The 21,921-nt window shown below is 29.2% G+C and overlaps 2 protein-coding genes across 2 annotated transcripts; both read left to right on the top strand.

Moving 5' to 3' along the window:
* Window positions 1-3,414: 3,414 nt before the first annotated feature.
* Window positions 3,415-8,049, top strand: LOC113850415 (transcription factor MYB1). The gene is made up of 2 exons (XM_027480961.1): window positions 3,415-3,753; window positions 6,986-8,049. Exons 1-2 carry the CDS (start codon window positions 3,477-3,479, stop codon window positions 7,762-7,764), a joined length of 1,056 nt encoding a protein of 351 aa, XP_027336762.1. The 5' UTR covers window positions 3,415-3,476; the 3' UTR covers window positions 7,765-8,049.
* A 10,362-nt stretch (window positions 8,050-18,411) lies between these two features.
* LOC113850897 lies at window positions 18,412-21,174 on the top strand. The gene is made up of 4 exons (XM_027481419.1): window positions 18,412-18,663; window positions 18,817-18,915; window positions 20,429-20,514; window positions 20,652-21,174. The coding sequence occupies exons 1-4, from the start codon at window positions 18,412-18,414 to the stop codon at window positions 21,172-21,174; spliced, it is 960 nt and encodes a 319-aa protein (XP_027337220.1).
* Window positions 21,175-21,921: the final 747 nt, after the last annotated feature.

The following is a 21,921-nucleotide window of genomic DNA, read 5'->3' as shown; positions in this document are numbered from 1 at the left end:
GTTATTCACAATTTCATCTATATTTGTTCCAAAAAAAAAGGTGACTAATGAGTTAAAATTATGAATTTCACTACTATCAATTAATATCACTATAGGAACTCTATAAATACCAATTTTTGCTCTTAAATATTTTTTAATATATATATATATATATATATATATATATATTAAAAAGATAAATAATGAGATTCTTTTAACCAAAAATAAAAAAAAAAGCTTGAAAAATTAATCTAGTTTCGAAGTAGGAGGAGGCAACAAGCTTTGAGGGAGCGAAAAAATTTTAGAGGGAGTTTTTTTTCTTCTCTAAAGAGAGCAAAAAAAATTTTCTAAGAGGAGATAACAAGTTTTCAGAGAAGGGAACAAGAACAAATCTTTTCTAACAAAAAACATAATAATAAGAAAAAAGGAGCAGAGGAAGAAATTGAGGCAAAAAGAAAGGGAAGAAATCACACCGTTCCAGCCATCCATCATTTTTCATTGTTACTTAGATCTTAAAAATTTCTTAATCTTCTAAGCTATAATTATTGCTCATAAACTCACCTTCTGGACTATATTTTTGAGTTTTTCTTTGTAAAAATAAATAATGTAGAATGAAAGATAAATGATATAAGAATGAAAGGTCATAGACTATTTGACTAAATATTATATAACATTTAAAAAATGAAAGACCCTAGATGCATTGAGTGACACCCCTAGACATTGCACTACTTAGACACACAACTGTGAATATGTATGTACCTGCACACATGCAACAAAAGTTAATCAAATCGTGTACTTTTTTTGTTTATTATTGTCATTTAAATTCTTTTAAAACAATATACTAGATGAAGATAAGAGAGTATAAAAAAGATTCAATCAACAGCCTGATTTGATTCATTTTACGTTATTTTATTTTTATTATTATTTTTAATTATTTATTTCTTTATTTGTCAAATTATTTATATTTTTATTTTTATTATTACCTTTTAACCCTTTTTTGTTTTTTATTTTTTTAAAATAAGATTCTTACTTTTATTTATGTTAGTGTATTTTAAATGAAATATTTTATTTTTTATCATTTATTTATTTTTATTATTTAGTTCTATTAATCTTATTTATTAAATTTTTTAGCAATAAAAATTAGAATAATTATAAAGGATGACTACAATTAATCCTATTTATTTATTTTTTATTTTTTTGTTTCATGATTTTATTGTTTGAATCTTAATTGTTTATTTATGTTACTTAGCATTATTATCATTTATTATATTGTATAATTTCAAATATTTGATGATAAATGAATTATATTTTCAATTTAATATTAATTAAATAAATAATACAATATTTGAGTCAATTTATAACATTAACATGTAGTTTCTCTATTATCATGTATTATAAATTAATAAAATTTATGTGTACCAACGTTATTTTAGGTTTTATATACTATCAATATATTAAAATTTTTATCATATTCCTAAAATTCATCAATTATGTTTTTTATTTAATTAAAATATATCATCTAGACTATTTTCATCATATTAATGGAACGATTTATAGTATTATTACGTGACATCTCTACCTTTATACATTTAAGTCGTTAAGACTTTTGTTACTAATGTTAACTTGACTCATATGTAATATAAATTTATTAAATTAAATTTTAATTTTTTTATTAAATAATGATTTTTGTTAACTAATTTAAATATATTTCTTTCTTTCATTAAATAGAATTAATTTTATATTTTAATTTTTTCTAAGTCATATTTCTAATTTTGATAAATTAAGTAACCAATTATTTTTTCCATTTTATTATACAATTTTTTTAATATCCATGTGTGATTTATATTGTCTTCGATTATCCAATAAATAATAAAAGATTTATGTATAACTTACGCTATTTTAAATTCTCTTTCAACATGAATCATAATCTAAATATAAATTAAAATATTTTATTTACAAATAAAAATATTTTTTAACGCTTTATAATATAGTTATATGATTTTCCTTTACTTTCTGTATTATTTCTGGTACCATCCATATATAACCGCGTTATCTTGTATCATAAATTTTATAATCTTATGAAAGTAATTTTAATCTTAAAATAAAAATTCTTTTATCAAATTTAATTTTAATCAACCAACTTCAAAATTTTTAGTATAAAATTATGTGACTTTGAAATCTCCATTACACCTAGAGATACATAGTAGTGAAAATCACACCCGTCAAGTCAAAATAACTTTAAAAAGTAAATTTTCTTTTTCCTAATATACCCATTAACATTTTAATAATAAATTTTCTTTCTTTAAAAAAAATTATTATTATTATTATTATTTAGGGGTTAAATAAATATTTTTTAAAATTAAAATAAATTTTCATAATTAATTTAAGTAACCGTTATTTAAATGGATGTAGAGTGTTAATACCTTCTCGACACATAAATGACTCTCAAACTTATTTTTAGTTTTAAAGAGTTTTTCAAGATTTTTTTAAATAAACTTTGGTAGCAGCGTTTTTAAAATATATATTTTTTAAATACGTTTTTGTCGTACCGTTGTAATCGTCTGATTGCGACAAATTCCCTACCAATTTTTTAGTTAAACTATGAGTTTCTTTGTAATAATGTTAGAAGTCATATTCAGAATTATATTTTTTCTTATTTTGGTTTTTTTTTTGTTTTTCTACAAAAAATAATTTTAAATTATCTTCTCTTTTATACTTATAATTTTTTTATAATTACTAAATAGAGAAATTATTAAATATTTTTATTATTTTTAAAATGATAAATGCATGTAGTTTTTTTTATTAAACTTTGTCATAACTTCTTACATATTTTTGGAATAATCTTTGTATCATATAAAGTAAAAATTAAATAAAAAATATATTATTTTATTATCTTAAAACATTAAAAAATATTAATACTTAAGAATAACTATATAAATACAAATAAAATAATTACAAAATTTTTATTAAGCAAATATCAAGTTACGTAAAAAGTAATTTTAATAAAAGATATTGTACTTAATAACTTATTATAAATATTAATTTTTTTAATTTAATTGTTGAATTAAAATATTTTTGAATGAATAATTTTTTAAATTATATAAATGAAAATCTATTTAACAATTCATTGATAAATTTAAATTTTAAAATATAAATAACTATCAATTATAAAATTACACATTCATAAATGTATAATTTATCTATTATTAATTATAATTATTTTATTTAATATTTACTTTATTAAATAATAAAAAACATTACATTGTAAAAAGATTTAAAAAAATAAATTTTTAAAGTCGATAATGATGAAGTGTAAAAGAGGAGGCAAAGGGTAGAACTGTAATTGGAAAAAGGACAAATGGACATGTTCTGATGTTCCTCAACCCCTTTACTTCCATGTGAACAAAAGACTCGTGTCGAAAAGTGGCGAAACATTTGCTCTAAACTCTTCTTTCTGCTGTCGTCTCCCCCTTCACTCTTCACTTTCACTCGTTAACATGGAACCCGAAGAAGCCGCCGCCGCAACCGCTCTCGACGCCGACGGAAGCGGCGACGAGGGGTTGCTAGGTTTAGGTGGCGGCGGCGGCGGTAGGGACCGAGTGAAGGGTCCTTGGTCGCCGGAAGAGGACGCTATTCTGAGCCGGCTCGTGAGTAAGTTCGGCGCCAGAAACTGGAGCCTCATCGCACGCGGGATCGCCGGAAGATCCGGCAAGTCGTGCCGGCTTCGGTGGTGCAACCAGCTCGACCCCGCCGTTAAGCGCAAGCCCTTCACTGGTGCGTAATTGATTGCTTTTGTGGCATTAGCGACAGTGGGTTTGAATTTGATTTTAATTAATTAATTAATTTTTTTAAATTGAGCTTTCGTAATGCAGGGATGGGACATGATGGAATAGTTTAAATTTACTTGTTCTATGTGGGATTTTTAAAGCTTAATGGTGAAGTGGTTCTTTGTTTTTAGGGCATTTGTATTTAATGCGTTATCGGATGTTCATTTTTTAGTCACACAGGTGTCAGTTATTTTATCAATTATCATGTTGTTAGGTAAATGATGTCATTGGGATGGGATTTTGGTAGTTATCACAGGCTGTTGCTAGCTATTACTTTCTGACTGAGTCCATGATTTCTGGTGTGGTCGATGTTTGGCCGGAGGACTCTTGTAATGTTTAACCATTGTGGCAAAGTAAGCCATTTTTGTTTGGGTTGGTCTTGTTCCAGGCTATATATAGATTTTGACCTTATGTGGGAGGACTCCTGATGTAGATTGAATTATTTTATGTAGGATTTTCTATTTAGGTTTTTAATTTAGATTTTTTTATTTTCATTTATTTGAGATTATCTTAGATTTTGTTATTTTTATTTAAATCTGTTATATGTTGTTAGAATTTTATCTGTAAATAGATTTTCTTTGTAAACAGTTGACAGAATGGAATGATAGTTGATCTTTATTAATATTAAAGGAGTATTCTTAGTTTATTTCAGAGTACCTGTCAAACTCAAAGGTAGTATACTTTTGGAGGTACAGTTCTTCATCAATCTAAATTGAGTTGTGGAGTACCTTTGAGTTACGGTTCTGCATCAACTACGCACTCATAAGGAGTGATATCCAGTTTATTGTAAATACATTTAATCCAACTTTTGGAAAATAATGAACTTAATGTATTGAATCCTCATCAACTGAACTTCTAGGTGAAATTCATACATACACTGGACAGTCTTGGCCATGTTAGAGGCCAGACTCCAGAGTACACAATAAGAGATATAAAGATTGTTATTAAAATTGTTAAAGACACAAGATGAAATTTCTTAGATTTTAGAAAGAGAGCTGAGAATCAGAGAAAATAGGCAGAGAAATAACACTACTCTAGTGGTTTACTGAATCAGAGACCAAAGCGGAGAACCCCCCTTGCAAGGGCTTCCCCTTCCACAAAGGGTACCCTCTTACCTCTAAGCCATTTTGCAGTTTTCCAGAACTGAGAAATCTGATTTTTACCCCATCTCCTTCTATTTAGGCTAAGTCTCTACTCTGAAGTCTGGACAATTTCAACTGCCCAACTGATTCTATAACAACTTTAACAAACTATTCTCTCGCACCCATCATTTCTTGATTCTATGTTCAAATCCCACTGAGGCTGATTTGCCTCATATCTAACCAACCTTTTCCTTGCTGACATTAGGTCTTGGATCTCCCTTATAAAAAAGAACAGAAAAGAACAAATACGCCAAATTCAAAATATTCATTTTTTCACCAAAATTGAGATAAAAGAGTGTACAAGGCTCCTGCCTGGTGGGGTTTGGGAAGGGTTGATGTAGAGAACCTTACCCTTAGCCCTAAAAAGGGAGAAACATTTTCTATGATTTGAACCTGTGCCTCCATGTTACAAGCAGCAACTTTACCATTGCACCATGGCTCACCCTCAAATTGGGATAACGATAATTACTTTTGGAACCAATTACACTATGCTCACTAAATGATTATTTATTTCTTTTGGCGTATTTGAAAAGATGATGGCGGAAGAATAAATTTATAGTAAGCTAGATATTCCAATTCCATCACCATTTGTAATATTCCATGCCAATCGTCATACTGCTTTTTGAAAGCATTGACTGTTATATGTTCACATTACTGATTGTCTTTTATATCACCATTTATTTGGATACCTGTGCCTAAATTAGCATACACTGATCTAAGGATTGGCCAGTGACTTGAGGGAGGATGATCTGCATTCGTCATCCATATGCTGTTTAGAAAGGACATTCATCAATTAAAAACAGCTATCATTATCACACAAATCTGGATCCCCTCCATCCGATCTCTTTCCAGCTTCTCTCCAGCATAATCTAAACCATTGATTTTTATATTGAATGTCTAAGATGGACCAATTACGCACTAGTTTTCCCATTTCAATTTTTTATCAATGAATTCTATTTTTTATTTACATATATTAGCCATTCAATATATAAATCAATGGTAAAGATTTTGCTGGGGAGTGGCTGAAGCAGATTCTGCTGAAGAGGATCCAAATTATTATCAAACAAGTATAGTGAATTTAAAGTACAGAAAATACTTTACAGATGCTCACAATTACACCTACAAACTTTTAGATTATAAAACTTTGACACATGGTGACACAGAGCAACTGATATTTTGCAGGTTAAAAATTACTCCTTCTATCTCATTAGATTTAGATGTCACTTGATTACTCGAGAAAACATTATTTTATAATATATTTTTTTTATTATAGATAGTTTTTGCCAACTAAGTACTAAAATTTCTATAAGATTCGTTGTCACTTAACTACTTCAATAACTTAAGCACTTTTAATAGGGATATTTTAGTGAAATCAATTTATTTATTAACATCAGATGAAAGGAGTATTACATCACATAAAACGTCAATGCTTGTGATAGGTTATATCATGTAAATAGCTATTAGAATTGGTATGCAATGCTGATCAAGAGTCAAGACATCTGATTCCATTAGTCAAACTATTTCTGCTTCCCTTGTTGCACTGATTCTGCTTGTTGGCTGTTGGCCATTAAAATTGACTGATATGCTTTTTGTGCTAATTTTATATCTAGCGGTGTATGATATTAAAGGTTTAATTGCAGTTTATGGCTAAAAAATTATGTTATAATAAATTTAGGATCTAAAATAGTTGTCAACTAGAAAATCCAAAAGGTAAGTATTGAGAAATCTGCAGACCAAAAGCAAAAAGAATTAAATAAATAAATAAACTCTGCCTTTAGACAATAATGAGATTTTGGAATCCTTTTCCAATTTTTCTGAAAACTCAAGTCCCAAATACCCCTTGGACAATGCTAATCACCCGCCGTGTAACCAAGAAAAAGAAAAAGTATTGAGAAAAAAATTCCTTTTATTTTTGGTTGCCTACATTAGAATTATATCATCTATGATATTTGCTTAGAAACTTCTGCATTTCATCTAATAAATCAGATCATGCCACTTTCCTAACATATAGGCTCAACAAAATTCAATTCTTTTCAGATGAGGAGGATCGGATCATAGTTGCTGCTCATGCAATCCACGGGAACAAATGGGCAGCCATTGCCAGGCTTCTACCCGGAAGAACAGATAATGCCATTAAGAACCACTGGAATTCTACTTTGAGGCGTCGGGGAGTTGAGCTTGATAAGATTAAATTAGAATCTGGTAACCTAGGGGAAGATATTAGCTTGGACAAAGCCAAAGCATCATCAGAAGATACTTTATCATGTGGGGATGTTAATTCTTTGAAATCCTCAGAAGGAAGAGATGTCAGTTCTGGGGAGATCATGGATGATAAATTTGAAGACAAAGCACAAACTGAGGGTCAACTACACCATGAAGTTAGGGATCCACCTACCCTTTTCCGGCCAGTAGCACGTGTAAGTGCTTTTAGTGTATATCACTCTTATGATGGTTTGCAGCCTTCAACATCAATTCAAAGACCTGTTCCGATGCAAGGATCCATTTTACAATCATCAAAACCAGATATGGAATTCTGTAAAATGCTTGAAGGAATTTATAGTGACCAGCCAGTGCCTCACCAGTGTGGCCATGGTTGCTGTGCTACTCCAAAGTCCAAAAGCTCCTTGTTGGGACCAGAATTTGTCGAATTTTCAGAACCCCCATCTTTCCCTAATTTTGAGTTAGCTGCAATAGCTGCAGACATTAGTAACCTCGCTTGGCTTAAAAGTGGATTGGAGAATAGTAGTGTCAAAATGATGGGCGACACCTCTGGCAGGGTAATATCTAATGGATCTCAAGTACATATTGGCCATTAGAGTGCCAATATATTATCATAGTGAATGACAATCTATTCTGAGTGAGAATATAGTGACGTGATGACAATCTATTTTCCTTGCAAATGTAATTAGGCAACCAAAGTTGTAGGGTGTGGAGCCTTGTGAATCACTGCAATAATGTAATTAAATGGATTCACTTAGTAATAGTAGAATGTGGGTTCATGAGTTCAAGGAAATTGTTTTTTTTTCCGGTGTTGACTCATTAGGACTTGATTTGGAAACCTGTAATTGCTAACATATGGTTGTTGTAGAGCAGAGGGACTGAGGCAGAGGGGGAATTACTTGAATTTCAATCCGTTTGAGTCTCTGATGTAATGCTTTTTCCCTATTTACAGTGAATAGAATTCAGTTGTTATTTTCTGTTGTGTGAGGCTTATTAATGATCTATTTCACTGCTACACTGCAAAATAGGCTTTTGGTGTGAGCTTTCAATGTAATAGGACCGGAACATATACGAGTTGAAAATAAGTTTTACCTAAAATCGTATGTTTTCACCCAACAAATTAAGCATTAGGATTACTGGACAGCAAATTGAGGAAAGTTAGTTTGTGACATTTATCCTTTGAGAAGTGGTAAAAGAGGAAAACTTGAAATGTTTTGAAATAGAGGAATGGAAGTTGAAATATTGTTTGTTTTATATTCCACAGCAAGCACATGTTTAGAAATCATTCAAGGCATGTTTTTATATTCCACGAGCAATTTGGCGAAGGAAATAGGAAGGTCCTATTCTTCTAAGTCCAAGTATGTTTGAAACAATGTAAAGAGAAAATTTCATGTTTTTTATGTTGATGCAAAAATTACAGTGTAGCATTTACATAACAAACATATATGCCATGGGCTGAAGCCCTATGAGCATGGAGTTAAAAATCACGATACCAAATGTCTTTAATATGATTATCATTATATTTGAAGCGCAGACAATAGATAGGCCTGTCGCTTCAAAGGAAAATTACTATACGAAGAAGAATTTCATTTGTGAGAGAAAAAATGGTTTTAAAAAAATATCCAATCCCACAATAATGTGTCGATATTCCAAATATTGATTGAACATGAAGGCAATGATAGTTAGCTGTGCAGTTTGCCAGTTATGTTTGCATTCCTGAGGACGTGAGAGAGTGAGAAAAGTTATTGTTATTCCTATAAAACTGTTCCTTAAAAAAAATCATATACAGCTATTTTTTCTTTGTTTTTATATCTGTGGCCAATTGTGAATACGAATGTATAGAAAATTGAATAAAAGTAGTCATTATTAAAGGATAAATTATATTTAGAGATAAATATTTGAATTATACTATCTTCTTTTTTATTTTAAAAAATTACACTTTATTCTACTAAATGATTAACGTGTGTATGCTACGTTTTAATATATTGAACAACTCATATAGGTATAATCTTTCTCATTTTGTACAACTCTGAGCTACAACTAATAATTTTGAACCTTGATAATTTTGTGATTTAGGAGAGTAAAATAAAACTTTTCAATGAAATTCTAAATTTGGAAGTCAGGTGATCAATGTTAAGTTTCAGATCAGTTGCATTCTTATATTTAATTCTAAAAACTAATAAATTTTAAAAACTCTCACACTTTATTTGAGTCTTTTGTTTAACTTATATTTAACGATTAACAAAATAATAAATTATAACTTATTAAATGTAAGTGTAAGAATTTTGAAATATACACTAATGTAAAAAGATTCTGTCTTTTATATATATATATATATATATATATATATTTATATAAATGTTAAAAATAAGAAAAATGTTAGAAAAACACTCTTTAATATATATTCTTAATATATTTTTTATTAATAATTAAAAATTTATTAAAATTTGTAAGTTTTATTACTTTTAACTCTTAATTTTTTTTATATTTTGTAGTTTTTAATATTTTAATTAATAATAAAAAAATTACGAAAAAAGTACGTTAGAAAGTATATTTAGAAAATATATTGTTAGTATTTTTTTTTTAGAATAAATTATTGCTACGTCTCAAGTCTCTCAAAATGCTTGTACTATAATTATAAATATCTTGAATAAATATTTAAAAACAAAAATTTTACATTTAATTCGCTTACCATTTAATTCTTTCATTACTTATTCTTTTTGTGTGTATGCTATATATTAAAATCTGTTAGATATCTTAAACTTTAATTATTATTGCAGCTAATTAGGATCTTAATTGATAACTTAAGTTTCTTTTTCTACGAATTGATAAAATGATTGGAGCCTAAGATGCTTGTAAAAAAAAACTTGAGGTTAATATGCTATGAAGATCCTTTAAAATGTATAAAAAAATCTTGACATTTTATTAAAAATTGGGGAATTAAAATGACACTATAAGAAATCACAATTTTTTTAATAGATTACACTATTGAAAAAGAACAGAGAAGGAAGTATATCTGAATCATTATTTGACTTGGCTTGTGGACCTGATAAACGTGTTTTACGATATACAAGGTTATCTTATAAATGGGTGGAGGTTTACTACAAAGGATCGTGATATGCAGTTAAAATCTCAAAATAGTGAAATTTTGGTTACAAGCGATGAGACTGCAGGTAATTTAAATTATTTTGGTGTCTTAACAGATATTGTTGAATTGAGTTATTTTGGTGGAAACAATGTTGTTTTATTTAAATGTGATTAGTGGGACGTAACTTCTAAAGGAAAAGGATACAAAGAAGATAAATATGAATTTTTTCTTATCAATAGTATTCGCAAATTGAAGACCAAAGAGCCATATGTTTTAGCCAGTCAAGCTCACCAAGTGTATTATGTTAAAGACACTAAAGATCCTACTTGGCTAGTTATTGTGAAAACAAAACCTCAAGACTTGTATGATATGCCAGAGGTTATAGATGACGCGTGTCAGGAAAATGATGAGATTGGTTCAATTCCTATTATACCTAATGTATTGGGTAATGATCAAGTATTATCTTTGAATATGATTGATTTAGCACATTCTATCGATAGTGGAAGTCTATGGCCAGTTATGCTTACAGAAGTTGTTGATGACGAAGAAGAAAGTGATTATGAAAATATTGATTTAACAGAAGATTTGGTAGAAGATGAAAAAACTAATAATATCGAAGAATATGATACTGATGATTAATTTATGTGAAAAAATAAATATGTCTTCACTGATTGTGCACTAAAAATTTAGATTAAAAGTTTGTCATTTTTATTATAATTTATTTGCTTTATATATAATTTGTATTTTAGTTTTTAAATTTACTTCGTGATATCAACTATTTTGAATGTAATTTTTTTGACAATTTAATATTCTTCAATTTGTTAGAATTTTTTGCATGTTTTATTATTATCTTTAATATATTATCGGGATATCTATAGTTCCAGAAATGTGACTTGCATACATTATAAACAATAACAATTTTTTATTTATATGTATTATTCAAAAATTATAATATATTATGTGAAAAAAAAACTCATATAGCACAGATAAAAATATTCTCCTTTAAGTCATTTTTTTAAAAATTACTCTTAAATATTAATATTTTTAAAAATTATTTCTTTTTTTATCATATTAATATATATATATATATATATATATATATATATATAATATTTGTGACTATATAGTCACTAAAATCAATTTTTTTTACAATGTTTGTAATATAAAATTAATAAAAAATAAAGTAATTGATATCAATAATATAATGTATATAGATTGATTTGTAATCAAAATTAATTTTAAAAAATTATATTTTATTGTTATAATCTATTATTCCTTATTTTCATATTTTATTATAAATAAAGGTATATTAACTTTTAGTGAAAAATAATCTGTCATTATTAATGTCACTGTTGATTATTTAACCTGTTAAATGAAAAAATCAAGCTTAAATTTTTAAACAAATTTAAACTTATTAATTATTTTTTTAGTTTCTTTTACCTTACTGTAGTGTAATTTTGGACCTCTTTATTTAACTATTTATTTTTAATTTTTTAGAAGTTTAAATTAAGTTTACTTTAAAAATAAGATTTTTATTATATATTTTACAATTTTTCTTTACTTGTTTATATAAATCAATTAATAAAATGTTATATTTTTATATAATTTTTTAATTATCAAATAAAATTTTAAGATACAAAACTTAATTTAAAAGTTTTTAAAATTGAATAGACTAAATATTAATTTAAAAATTAAATTTAAACACTCATAAAAATATAAAGATTCAAAATATAATTAAATTAAAGATTTATTAATAAAATCATAAGTATTAATTTTATATACATATTAATAATGTACTTAAAATAAAAAATAAAAATAAATTTTTAATATTATATATTATTAATAAATTATTTATAATTAATATATTTTTATTATTAGTGATGACTTTTAATTAAGTTATTATTAATAATAATATTAGTGATGATATAAAATTTTTTTCACAAATAATTAATTATTACTAATAAATTTTATATTCGTTACTAAAATCTAGTCACTAAAAATCACATTTCTTGTAGTGTGTGTTGAGTAAAAAATGGAGTTAATCTTGACTTAATATTGATTGGTAAAGTAGTTAAAATAGGTAATTACTTTAACATTATTCATACTAGTATTATTTTTTTTAATGTTCAGCTACTGGCTGAAATTGATTTTATGATTGTTGTACTTATATGTAATTCATTCTTTACCAGCTCATTAAATTTCTTAAACCTTACTTTATTTGCTTTTGTTATATTGAAAGGAAAGAAAATATATTATAAATAATACTAAATAAATTAATATCATAACATTCATTAGTTTATAATATAATAAGTTGTTAATATTTTGATAAGTAATAAAGTCATTAAATTTTATTTTCATATTAAAATATTTATAAATGACAGTGAAATTAAAGATTTATTATCCTAATTTAAAGATGATAAAATGATTTTAAATAAATTAAAATCTCTAGTTTAAAAAAATATAATTTGTAGATTTAAAATTTTAATTTATTTTGTTATGATGTTTTTAGTTGTCATTTTATACTTATCAGTTAATATAACTATTAATTTTACCAAATAATTTCAATTCAATCTATTAATTTTTAATTTTGAACTTTCATGTTGCCACTTTTAACTTTAAACTAACTTAGCCCATAGTTTTATAAAAAATATACCCTCAATCCTAAGTATTATGGAGCAAACAAGGATATGTATTGTGTTGTTGTCTTGCTTTCTCTTTATTCTATTTAGCTATTTTCGGTTAAGCTGTGAATTTCATCGATTATTCTAATGTATAGTTATATAAATTTTAAAATATTAATATATTATTATGTTCAATTTTAATATTTTTTAAATTTCATACAGGATTTTTTAAAAACATTATTCTAATTTTTATTATTTTTATCATTTATTATATTAATTAATATAAATTAGTAAGAAAATATGAGTAAGATGTTAAATAAATATTCATATTTTTTTATATTTATAAATTAAGGTGGAAAGATTGATATATCAAAAAATGTATACACTTTATCTATATTATTTAAATATTAAAACTTAATAATACACACCCACCCACAAAACACCATTTATGTTGTTCAAGTGATTTTCTTTTCTTTTAATATATGAAAAAAATGATATTATATATAATTTTATTTATAATTTATAATATATGAAAAATTTATCAGTTTTGAAGCTTTCTTTTTTAATTAATTTACAGGTTAAATAGTTCGTCAAAATTTTAAAGTGACAATATTTAAAAAAAGTATTTTTTTAATTAATTTACAGAGCTAGTCACAGACCTAATTCGTTTAATCTGCAAATTTTACAAATCACTGGCATAAACCAACAATTAGACTTTGTTTAGTCCAAATTCTCGAGCGCCATGGATTTGAGGTCTTTTAATAAGTTTGACTAAACAGCGATAGATGGAATTATTAGGAGGAAATCGTTATCCAAGTGCATTTTACCAATTCAAATGGGGTGAGGTGATGGGTGAAATGTTTAACTACTTATTCTACTGTGATTAGTTTATGAGTGTCTTTGCTATTCTGGGTTTATTACTTATTTAAATTTTAATCATTCAGTTAGTAGATTTGTTTCATTAATAAAATAACACGGAGTTCATCATTTTTAAACATTAGTTTATGAAAAGCTACCTCAAATAACATTCAGTTTATTGAAATTTGTCTTTTTTTTTTTAAATCTAAACTTTTTATATAATTTATATTCACAAGTAATGCATACTTAAGTTCAAATTTAGTGTATGCAAGAAAGCTTTTGCTTAAAGAATTTAAAATTATCTATTAATAAAAGAAATTATTTTTACCTGCAACTTATAACCACGGTTTATTTAACTGTGGACAATCCAATATAAGAGGGGGTTTTAGAAAAAAAAAATTATAAGAATTTATAGTTTAGATAAAAATAAAAACTGAGAAAACCCTACGATTTAAATTGATTAACAAAACAGATGTCCTAGAAAATGAAGGGCCCATTCTTAGTATTACAAAGAACTAAATTTTACCTGTTCATAAATTGAGTAAAACAAGGCAATAGTAGGGACTGTGATCGATTAGTTAGGTGGTAGTGGAGAACAGTGTTAGGTACGTTGACCCTACACTTAACTGTTACATTGTTTGGTTAAGGTGCGATTTATTTTAAATTGGCAAGGGTTTTGTCATTGTCATTTGGAATACCTACTGTCACTTCCCATCCATTGAAAGGAGATTTTAATTCCGGCAAGAATCTCAATGAATAGGAAGCTTTTTAAAAAGATTAATATGATAATTAAATCATTAAATTTGATGTATTGACATGAGAAAATATCTTATATATAGTGGATAGTAATAGTAGACCAAAATGTGCAAGAGAGCGTTTGACATGTAGCATGCAGTTGCAATTCAAGTGACACTGAGATTTAGTTTTTGTATATATTTTTTGCTTTTCTGGCTACTTGATTTTGAGCTTTCATTTTTTCTTTAAAATTATTGTACTTAAATTATCTGTCATTTTTATTTCTGCTTCCAATTAAAAACTTTGGAAATTGACTTGCTCTTTTGGAGACAAAGCCACAAGAAGCCCATAACGCATTTGGAAGATTCAATTGTACGTACCAACTCCCTAATCGAAAGCAACCCCACCACATAATACTAAGTTACTAACTCCCTTTGTTCAATGGTTCTCTTGAACCTTAATGATGACATATTTTTTGAAAAAAGATTGGGGATGTGAAACATGGTTCTTCAGTTAATTTGACCAAAGTTTGGTTCCACCTTCAATGTGCGAAAGCGATTCAAAACAATTTCTCATGATATGTGAACAATTTGGGTGATTAGTTCCGTATCTTTTCCTCGAAGTTAGTGGATTTTGGGATTGGATAAAGAGAAAGGTGCGTTTGGATATCCAAAATTGACTGCTAAAAGTTGTCCAAGAGAGCAAAGACGGATGGTAAACGGAAACTAAATGAGATTCCATGGTGTTATTGAGTATTGACAACACTATCTTTTCTTCTTTTTCTGTTTGTTTATATCTTTAGAATGGTTTGGGAAGAGCGTGGCCGACAATGATTCTTGAACCAATAATTGACTGCGCTCAGAGTTGTAGGCTTGGTAGTTTTATGAAAATGATTGTCGATAAAAAATTTACATAATTTAATTATTTTTCTACTTCGAAAACAAGGACTTAAGCATATATACTGGCGTTCTAAAAAGTGGAGGGGGTGTTATTCTATAGATCTGAGTATTTGCGACATATATACCCGCGAGTTGAGCTGGAGCGTAATTTTTTAACATTATATTTAACATTTAAATACAATTTCTATTTTATTAAATGATTTTTAGATACACGATAAACAGATCTTTTACATATCTTCCATGCCTATAATATATAATAATAAACATGTCTTTGTTGATTAAGAAAATAGTAACTAAAGTTATTAGAATTTTACTTTTGATATATATATATATATATATATATATATATATATATATATGAAATTAACTATATTTTTATTTTTATTTTTAAAATAACAAGCATAAGATATTTTAGTTTTAAAATTTTAAAAATATCATATTAGTATCTAACTTTTATTTTTATAGAGTATTTTAAACCCTTAACTAGGATATTGTCAATAAATAATAATATAATATTAATATATTACCTCAAGTGATAAATGTGAAAGTTAATTTGACCAAACGTTATTTTAATAGGAAGTGACAAATCCACCATTACTATTGATGCTGAGAGATAAAGAACAACATTATTTGTGGTGGAAGGAAGCCTAACCTTATCAAAATCACCACAATCCAAGTATGTATTCTAAAAGTAGATACTAGTTCAAATACTCCATCACTTACCTCAAGTACTAAGACGAAGTTAAACACTAATCAACTATGTCAACTATATTTCTCTTAATGAACTTCTTTATGAAAAAAAAAAGGTGTTTTTAAAATTTTTCATTGTCTAATACTTTGCGATATAACCTACTAGTTGGTTGCCATTCTTGATGGCCACCATAAACAACGTTGTTTTTTGACCATTTGCATTGGTAATAATAGTAGGTTTGATATCTTTTATTGAAACAATATTATTTAGCCCGTTTAATTTTCACATTTATTATTTAACATAACATATTAACATTCTGTTATTGTGTATTGATGGTGTTTGAGTTAAGAAACTAAAATATTTGACAAAGATAGAAGTTAAGAAATAATATGATATTTTTAAAATTTTAGAGATTGAAATACCTACTGCTTTCTATCTAAGGAATTAAAATAAAAATTTAATTCATAAATATAAATATTAGTTTGATATGTATTGCTTTGAGATTAACCATAATAAGTTATAGCAAATATAATTAAACCAATTTAAAACCTTATTGATTGCTCTAGACCATTTTATCCTGTGTCATGACTAATCACTTGCTCTAAAGGGTTTTAGGTACCTTTTGACTCGTTTAGGCAATGAAATCCTCTCATCCCCCACCTTTCCCTAACCTCCCTCCTGCACCTCTCCTTCAACCTTCTCCCTTTCCCTCCTACTGCCTTTCCTGCCCCTCTTGTCCTGGTGCCATTTCAGCCACTTCTTCCTGACCCATCTCCCTCCCCACCTGTGTACCACCCAGTGGTGAATAATCATGTTCATTACTTGGCTCCTTTCAATATGTGATTATCTGTAACACCACTTACTCTACCTTATTCACATCCATATAATAACCATGCACCTACTGAAAACATGGGGATGCCAGATGAAATAAATAATGTACCAATTTGAGAGCTTGGTAGAAAACAACCTAATAGAACCGAAAATATCACACCTTCCCAAATCTAAGCTAGTATACTAAAAAAAAAATACATAGGTGGGCAACCGAATGAGTCATAACACTATGCCTAGTAGGAATCAACCAACAAAATATGGAGAAAGCTTTCCAAAGAACGATCCAAACTCATCGGTTACCTCCTTCTTCTTTAGAAACTTCCCAAAAAGTCATGGAATTCTAGAAATGTGGTTGGTATTCCAGAAATAAGGAAAGGTAAAGGAGGTATTCATCCCAGGGAAACGTGATAGACTAGGTAAAAGGTTTGGGTTTGTTAGATTTGAAGGGGTATTTGACTCGGTAGGACAGTGAAAAAATTATATTAGGTGGTCATTGAAGGAAAAAAATCCATATTAATAACCCTAGGTTTAGCAAGGAAGTTGTCCATAAGAGACCTGAAAGTAGTAGGAATCAAATCATACCACTGGGGAATACTAGATTGCGTCATGGGAAATTCTGGCAAAATGGGAGTGGTCAGGCCAATGTGAGGAAAATCCCAAAAGATGCCAAAGGCATACTTAAAAATGTGAACAACGATGAGTACGAATGGCTCACGCCTTGCTTTGTTGCAACGTTATGGGACTTGTCAAAATTTGATCATGTATTAGATTGTCTCGCTGAGGAAGGTATCCATTCTATGGGAATTACTTATATAGGAGATAATATGACACTATTGTCTCCCAAAAATAGGGTTAACATGTCGTAGATATTTGCTAGAAAGGAGGAGGCATTAGGGAAGTGGTTTCTCTCTATGGCTGCATAGAAACCCACAGATTGTACGGGCCATAGAAGAGTTTGGTTATGTTGTTATAGGGTTCCTTTGCATTTATGGTCAAATGATTTTTTTGCGTCTATTGCATCTATGTTCGGCTACTTTATTAAAGTAGATGAGTCTACTAAGTGTAGAAAAATATTAGATTATGGAAAGGGTTCTTGCAAGGGTCTCAATGTTAAGGCCTGTTACTGAAACCATTAGATATAAGGTCAATGGTGAATCTTTTAATGTCTTTGTTATGGAGGAACAACCTTGTTGCAAGGTTGATTCAGTGTACCAAATGTGTAAAGGTCAATATACTGATGGGAATTCAACACTTTTTGAGTTTGAGAGAAAAAGATTTCTGGGGATGAGTCCTTCAGGTCTTCATCCAATGAAGATCTTGAGGAGGGTGGGATAATAGGTAATGATGGTATAAATTCAAAATTTGGTAGGATTAATACAAAAGTAGGGGGTGTAGTTACTAAGAATATGGGAAAAATAAATATGGGTCCCTCAAACGTCTTGTCCGCCAAATTGGAAAGCCTAAATGCTGCTGTATCTAGATAGCCAATTGATGCTTTGAAAGGAGATTACGTGGGACCTATGGGCATTATGCTTAACACACTGTTAGAGACACAACATAGTGGGCCACAAACTTCTTTAAATCCTGTGGTAAACTATGGTCAAGGAGGAACACCTATGATGGGTAGTGACCCAAACAAGGTCTTAGCTTGTTATAACCTTGGGTCAGGCCCACTTGGTATAAATTTGGGAAGTCAGAACTGCAGCCCACAACAGAGGGTAGGCGTCAAATCACCCATTGCTCAATTGGGTGAAATTGAACCACCACAAAACGTACCTTGTCAACAAGAAAAAGAAAATCTTAGGATGAATAAGAGGGGTTCTTGGGACGCATAATCTGATGGGGATGAAATATCAAGCTGGGACAATTTCTGGGAAGGAATAAAGGATGAAAGCAATTACAAGTATCCGAACTGGGCACTGCAGGCTATAGAGGGTCAAGGAAATAGGAAGTGTAGGAAGAAGAAGAAAAAGAAGAAGTGTAACAAGAAGGGTAAGTTAAACAAGGGTATAGTGCATCTAGAGGTAAGTTTACCTTCTCATAATTTTATTAATAAGGTTAGCTATAATTTTAGAAATTCAAGTAAAGAAGATAGGGTCAAACAATTGTGGGAGAAAAGGAAAGAATTAGGGGTATCATTTGTAGGAAATGAGGAGAAAATTATTAGAAAACTACTGGACATTGAGAAAGAGGAGGAGAATAGAGCAAAGAACGATAATGTTCAGGTGGGATTAAACAAAGATATATAATAATCATGTCTTATAATATTAGGGGTCTATGCTGTAGAATTAAGAAAAGAGTTATTAAGAAGATTATTAGGGAACAAGCTGTAGATTTTATATGTATCCAAGAAACTAATATGGTAATTTTTGATTAACCAGTTAGTAAGTTGTTATGGGGCAATGATGATGTTGGGTGGGTGGCTTCACCTTCCATAAGTAATTCCGGAGGTTCAGCATGTCTATGAAAAATTAATCAATTCAAATTGTGTAGGTATTTTGTTAGACTAGGTTATTTGGCAGTAAAGGGAAGGTGGGGTAGCGCTCTCGTTCTATGTGTGATTGTTAACATTTATTCCCCCTATGACTTGCAAGGTAAAACCTAACTTTGGGACTCATTGGTTGGCGTAAGGAATAGGCTAGGGAATAGGAGATGGTGCTTCGTTGGGGACTTTAATGTGGTGAGAAGAAGGGATGAGAGAAGAGGTGTGTCTAATTGGGAGGGCATAAAGAAATATCCTTATTTAACTAACTCTTTGAGGAGTTACAAGTGATTGAACCTCCTCTTATTGGAGGAAAATTTACTTGGTTTGGGGCAAATGGGTTAGCTATGAGTAGACTTGATAGGTTCTTCTTTTCCAATGAGTGGTTGGAGGAATGGCCGAATATCAAACAATTTGTTCTTTCTAGGGATGTTTCAGACCATAGACCTATCATGGTGAAGAGTGTGGATATTAATTGAGGTCCAAAACCCTTTTGGACCTTAAATTGTTGGTTAAATGACCCTTCTTTCCAAAAGCTAGTGATAGAAACTTGGACAAATACAAATATTGTTGGGTGGGGTGCGTATAGGTTCAAGGAGAAGTTAAAAATTTTGAAGAGGCAAATTAGAGAGTGGGATATTTCTAACTTTGAAAATGTTGACACTCAAATTGAAAGGGTAGCCTCAAATATAAATAGGTTAGAGAAAGAGAGGGAAGTTCATGCCTTGTTCGAAGAGCAAGTGATGGATAGAAGGGAATTAATTGTGAAATTTTGGGAGTTGGAAAGAAAAAAGGAGTCTATCCTTTAACGAAAAGCCAGAACCAAATGGTTGAAAGAAGGAGATGTAAATTCAAGGTTCTTCCACATCTCTATTAGGGTGAGAAGGGCACAAAACGATATTGGTGGAATTAAAGTTAATGGAGTTTGGTGTGATGAACCTTGTAGGGTTAAAGAATGGGTCAAGGAGTTTTTTGAACAAAATTTCAAGAATGAAGGGTGACATAGATCAATACTGGATGGGACTGACTTTCCAACATTAAGTTCTTTTGAAAAGGAGGAATTGGTAAAGCCTTTCTCACTGAAGGAAATTAGAGATGAAATTTGGAGTTGTGAGGGAAATAAGAGCCTGGGGCCGGATGGGTATAATCTTAACTTCATTAAAAAAAAATTTAACACCTTAGGCCAGACATTATTAGATTCATGTCAGAATTTCACCAAAATGGTAAGCTACTATTAGGGTGTAATTCATTTTTTTTAACCGTTATCCCTAAGGTCAGCTGCCCTCAACATCTCAATGAATTTTGGCATGTTTCTCTCATTGGGTGTATGTATAAATGCATTGCAAAATGCCTATCCATTAGGCTAGAAGATGTAATTGCTAAATTAGTGTCTGATAATCAATCGACTTTTGTGGGTGGGAGGAATATGCTAGATGGAGTGGTGGTAGCCAATGAAACGATTGATTTTGTCAAAAACGAAAGAAATCCTTGCCTTGTATTTAAAGTAGATTTCGAAAAGGCATATGACTCAGTCAATTGGGGTTTTTTAGATTACATGTTAGGTAGATTTGGGTTTTATGAAAAGTGGAGAAGTTGGATAAGAGGGTGCCTCCATTCTTCTAAGGTCTCGATTTTGGTTAATGGTAGTCCATCCCTTGAATTCCCAATGGGTAAAGGGTTGCATCAAGGAGACCCACTTGCATCCATTCTTTTTATTCTTATGGTCGAGGGATTTGGTGCTCTAATGAAAAGTGCTTCATTCAAAGGCTTCCTTAAAAGAATTGATGTGGTAGGGATATGATCAATGTCTCTCATTTGCAATCTGTGGATGATACTCTCATCTTTGGTGAGCCTACATGAGAGAATGTAAATACTATTAAGTGTATACTTAGGTGTTTTGAGTTAGTGTCGGGATTAAAAGTTAATTTTCATAAGAGTAGTCTTATAAGCATCAATGTGAGTGAAGAGGTAATTGAGGATATGGCTAGATTCTTGAATTGTATAGTGTACCTTTCCCCTTTCTTGGAATACCAGTCGGGTTAATCCTAAGCTATCTTCTACTTGGAAACTGATTGTGGATAAATTTCATGGAAAGCTTTCCTCTTAGAAAAGCAGGTTTACATAATTTGCCGGTAGAGTTACACTCGTTAAATCTGTTCTCTCCTCTCTTCTTATATAATTTTTGTCTTTTTATTTATCGCTTTTGTCATGCCATTTTCTATCCTATAATTCATCAAACTAGTTTTTAGTATTTTATGTCACTTCTTTCGTAATATCTCATCTAATCAGGACACACCTATGTCAGTTAATTAAGAAATGCTTTCAATAACAAAAATCATAATAACCTCCACACTAGAACAATGCAGTAGTTGTCCAAGATCAACCAATTGAATAACTTTTAAAAGAATAAAATAGGATTAGATGTGTTTTTATTTGCAAATTTGTTCATAAGAAAACCTTCATTCTAATTTTTAAAATTTTAAGTATTAATTACTTTTATTCTTAACATTCTAAAATTCTTCTTACCTTGGTTCCTATTTAAAAAGAT

This window comes from Abrus precatorius, unplaced genomic scaffold (genome assembly GCF_003935025.1).
Source record: "Abrus precatorius isolate BTA unplaced genomic scaffold, Abrus_2018 Scaffold9, whole genome shotgun sequence".
In the NCBI taxonomy this organism is placed as follows: Eukaryota; Viridiplantae; Streptophyta; class Magnoliopsida; order Fabales; family Fabaceae; genus Abrus; species Abrus precatorius.
This window is presented reverse-complemented; position numbering and strand designations above follow the sequence as displayed.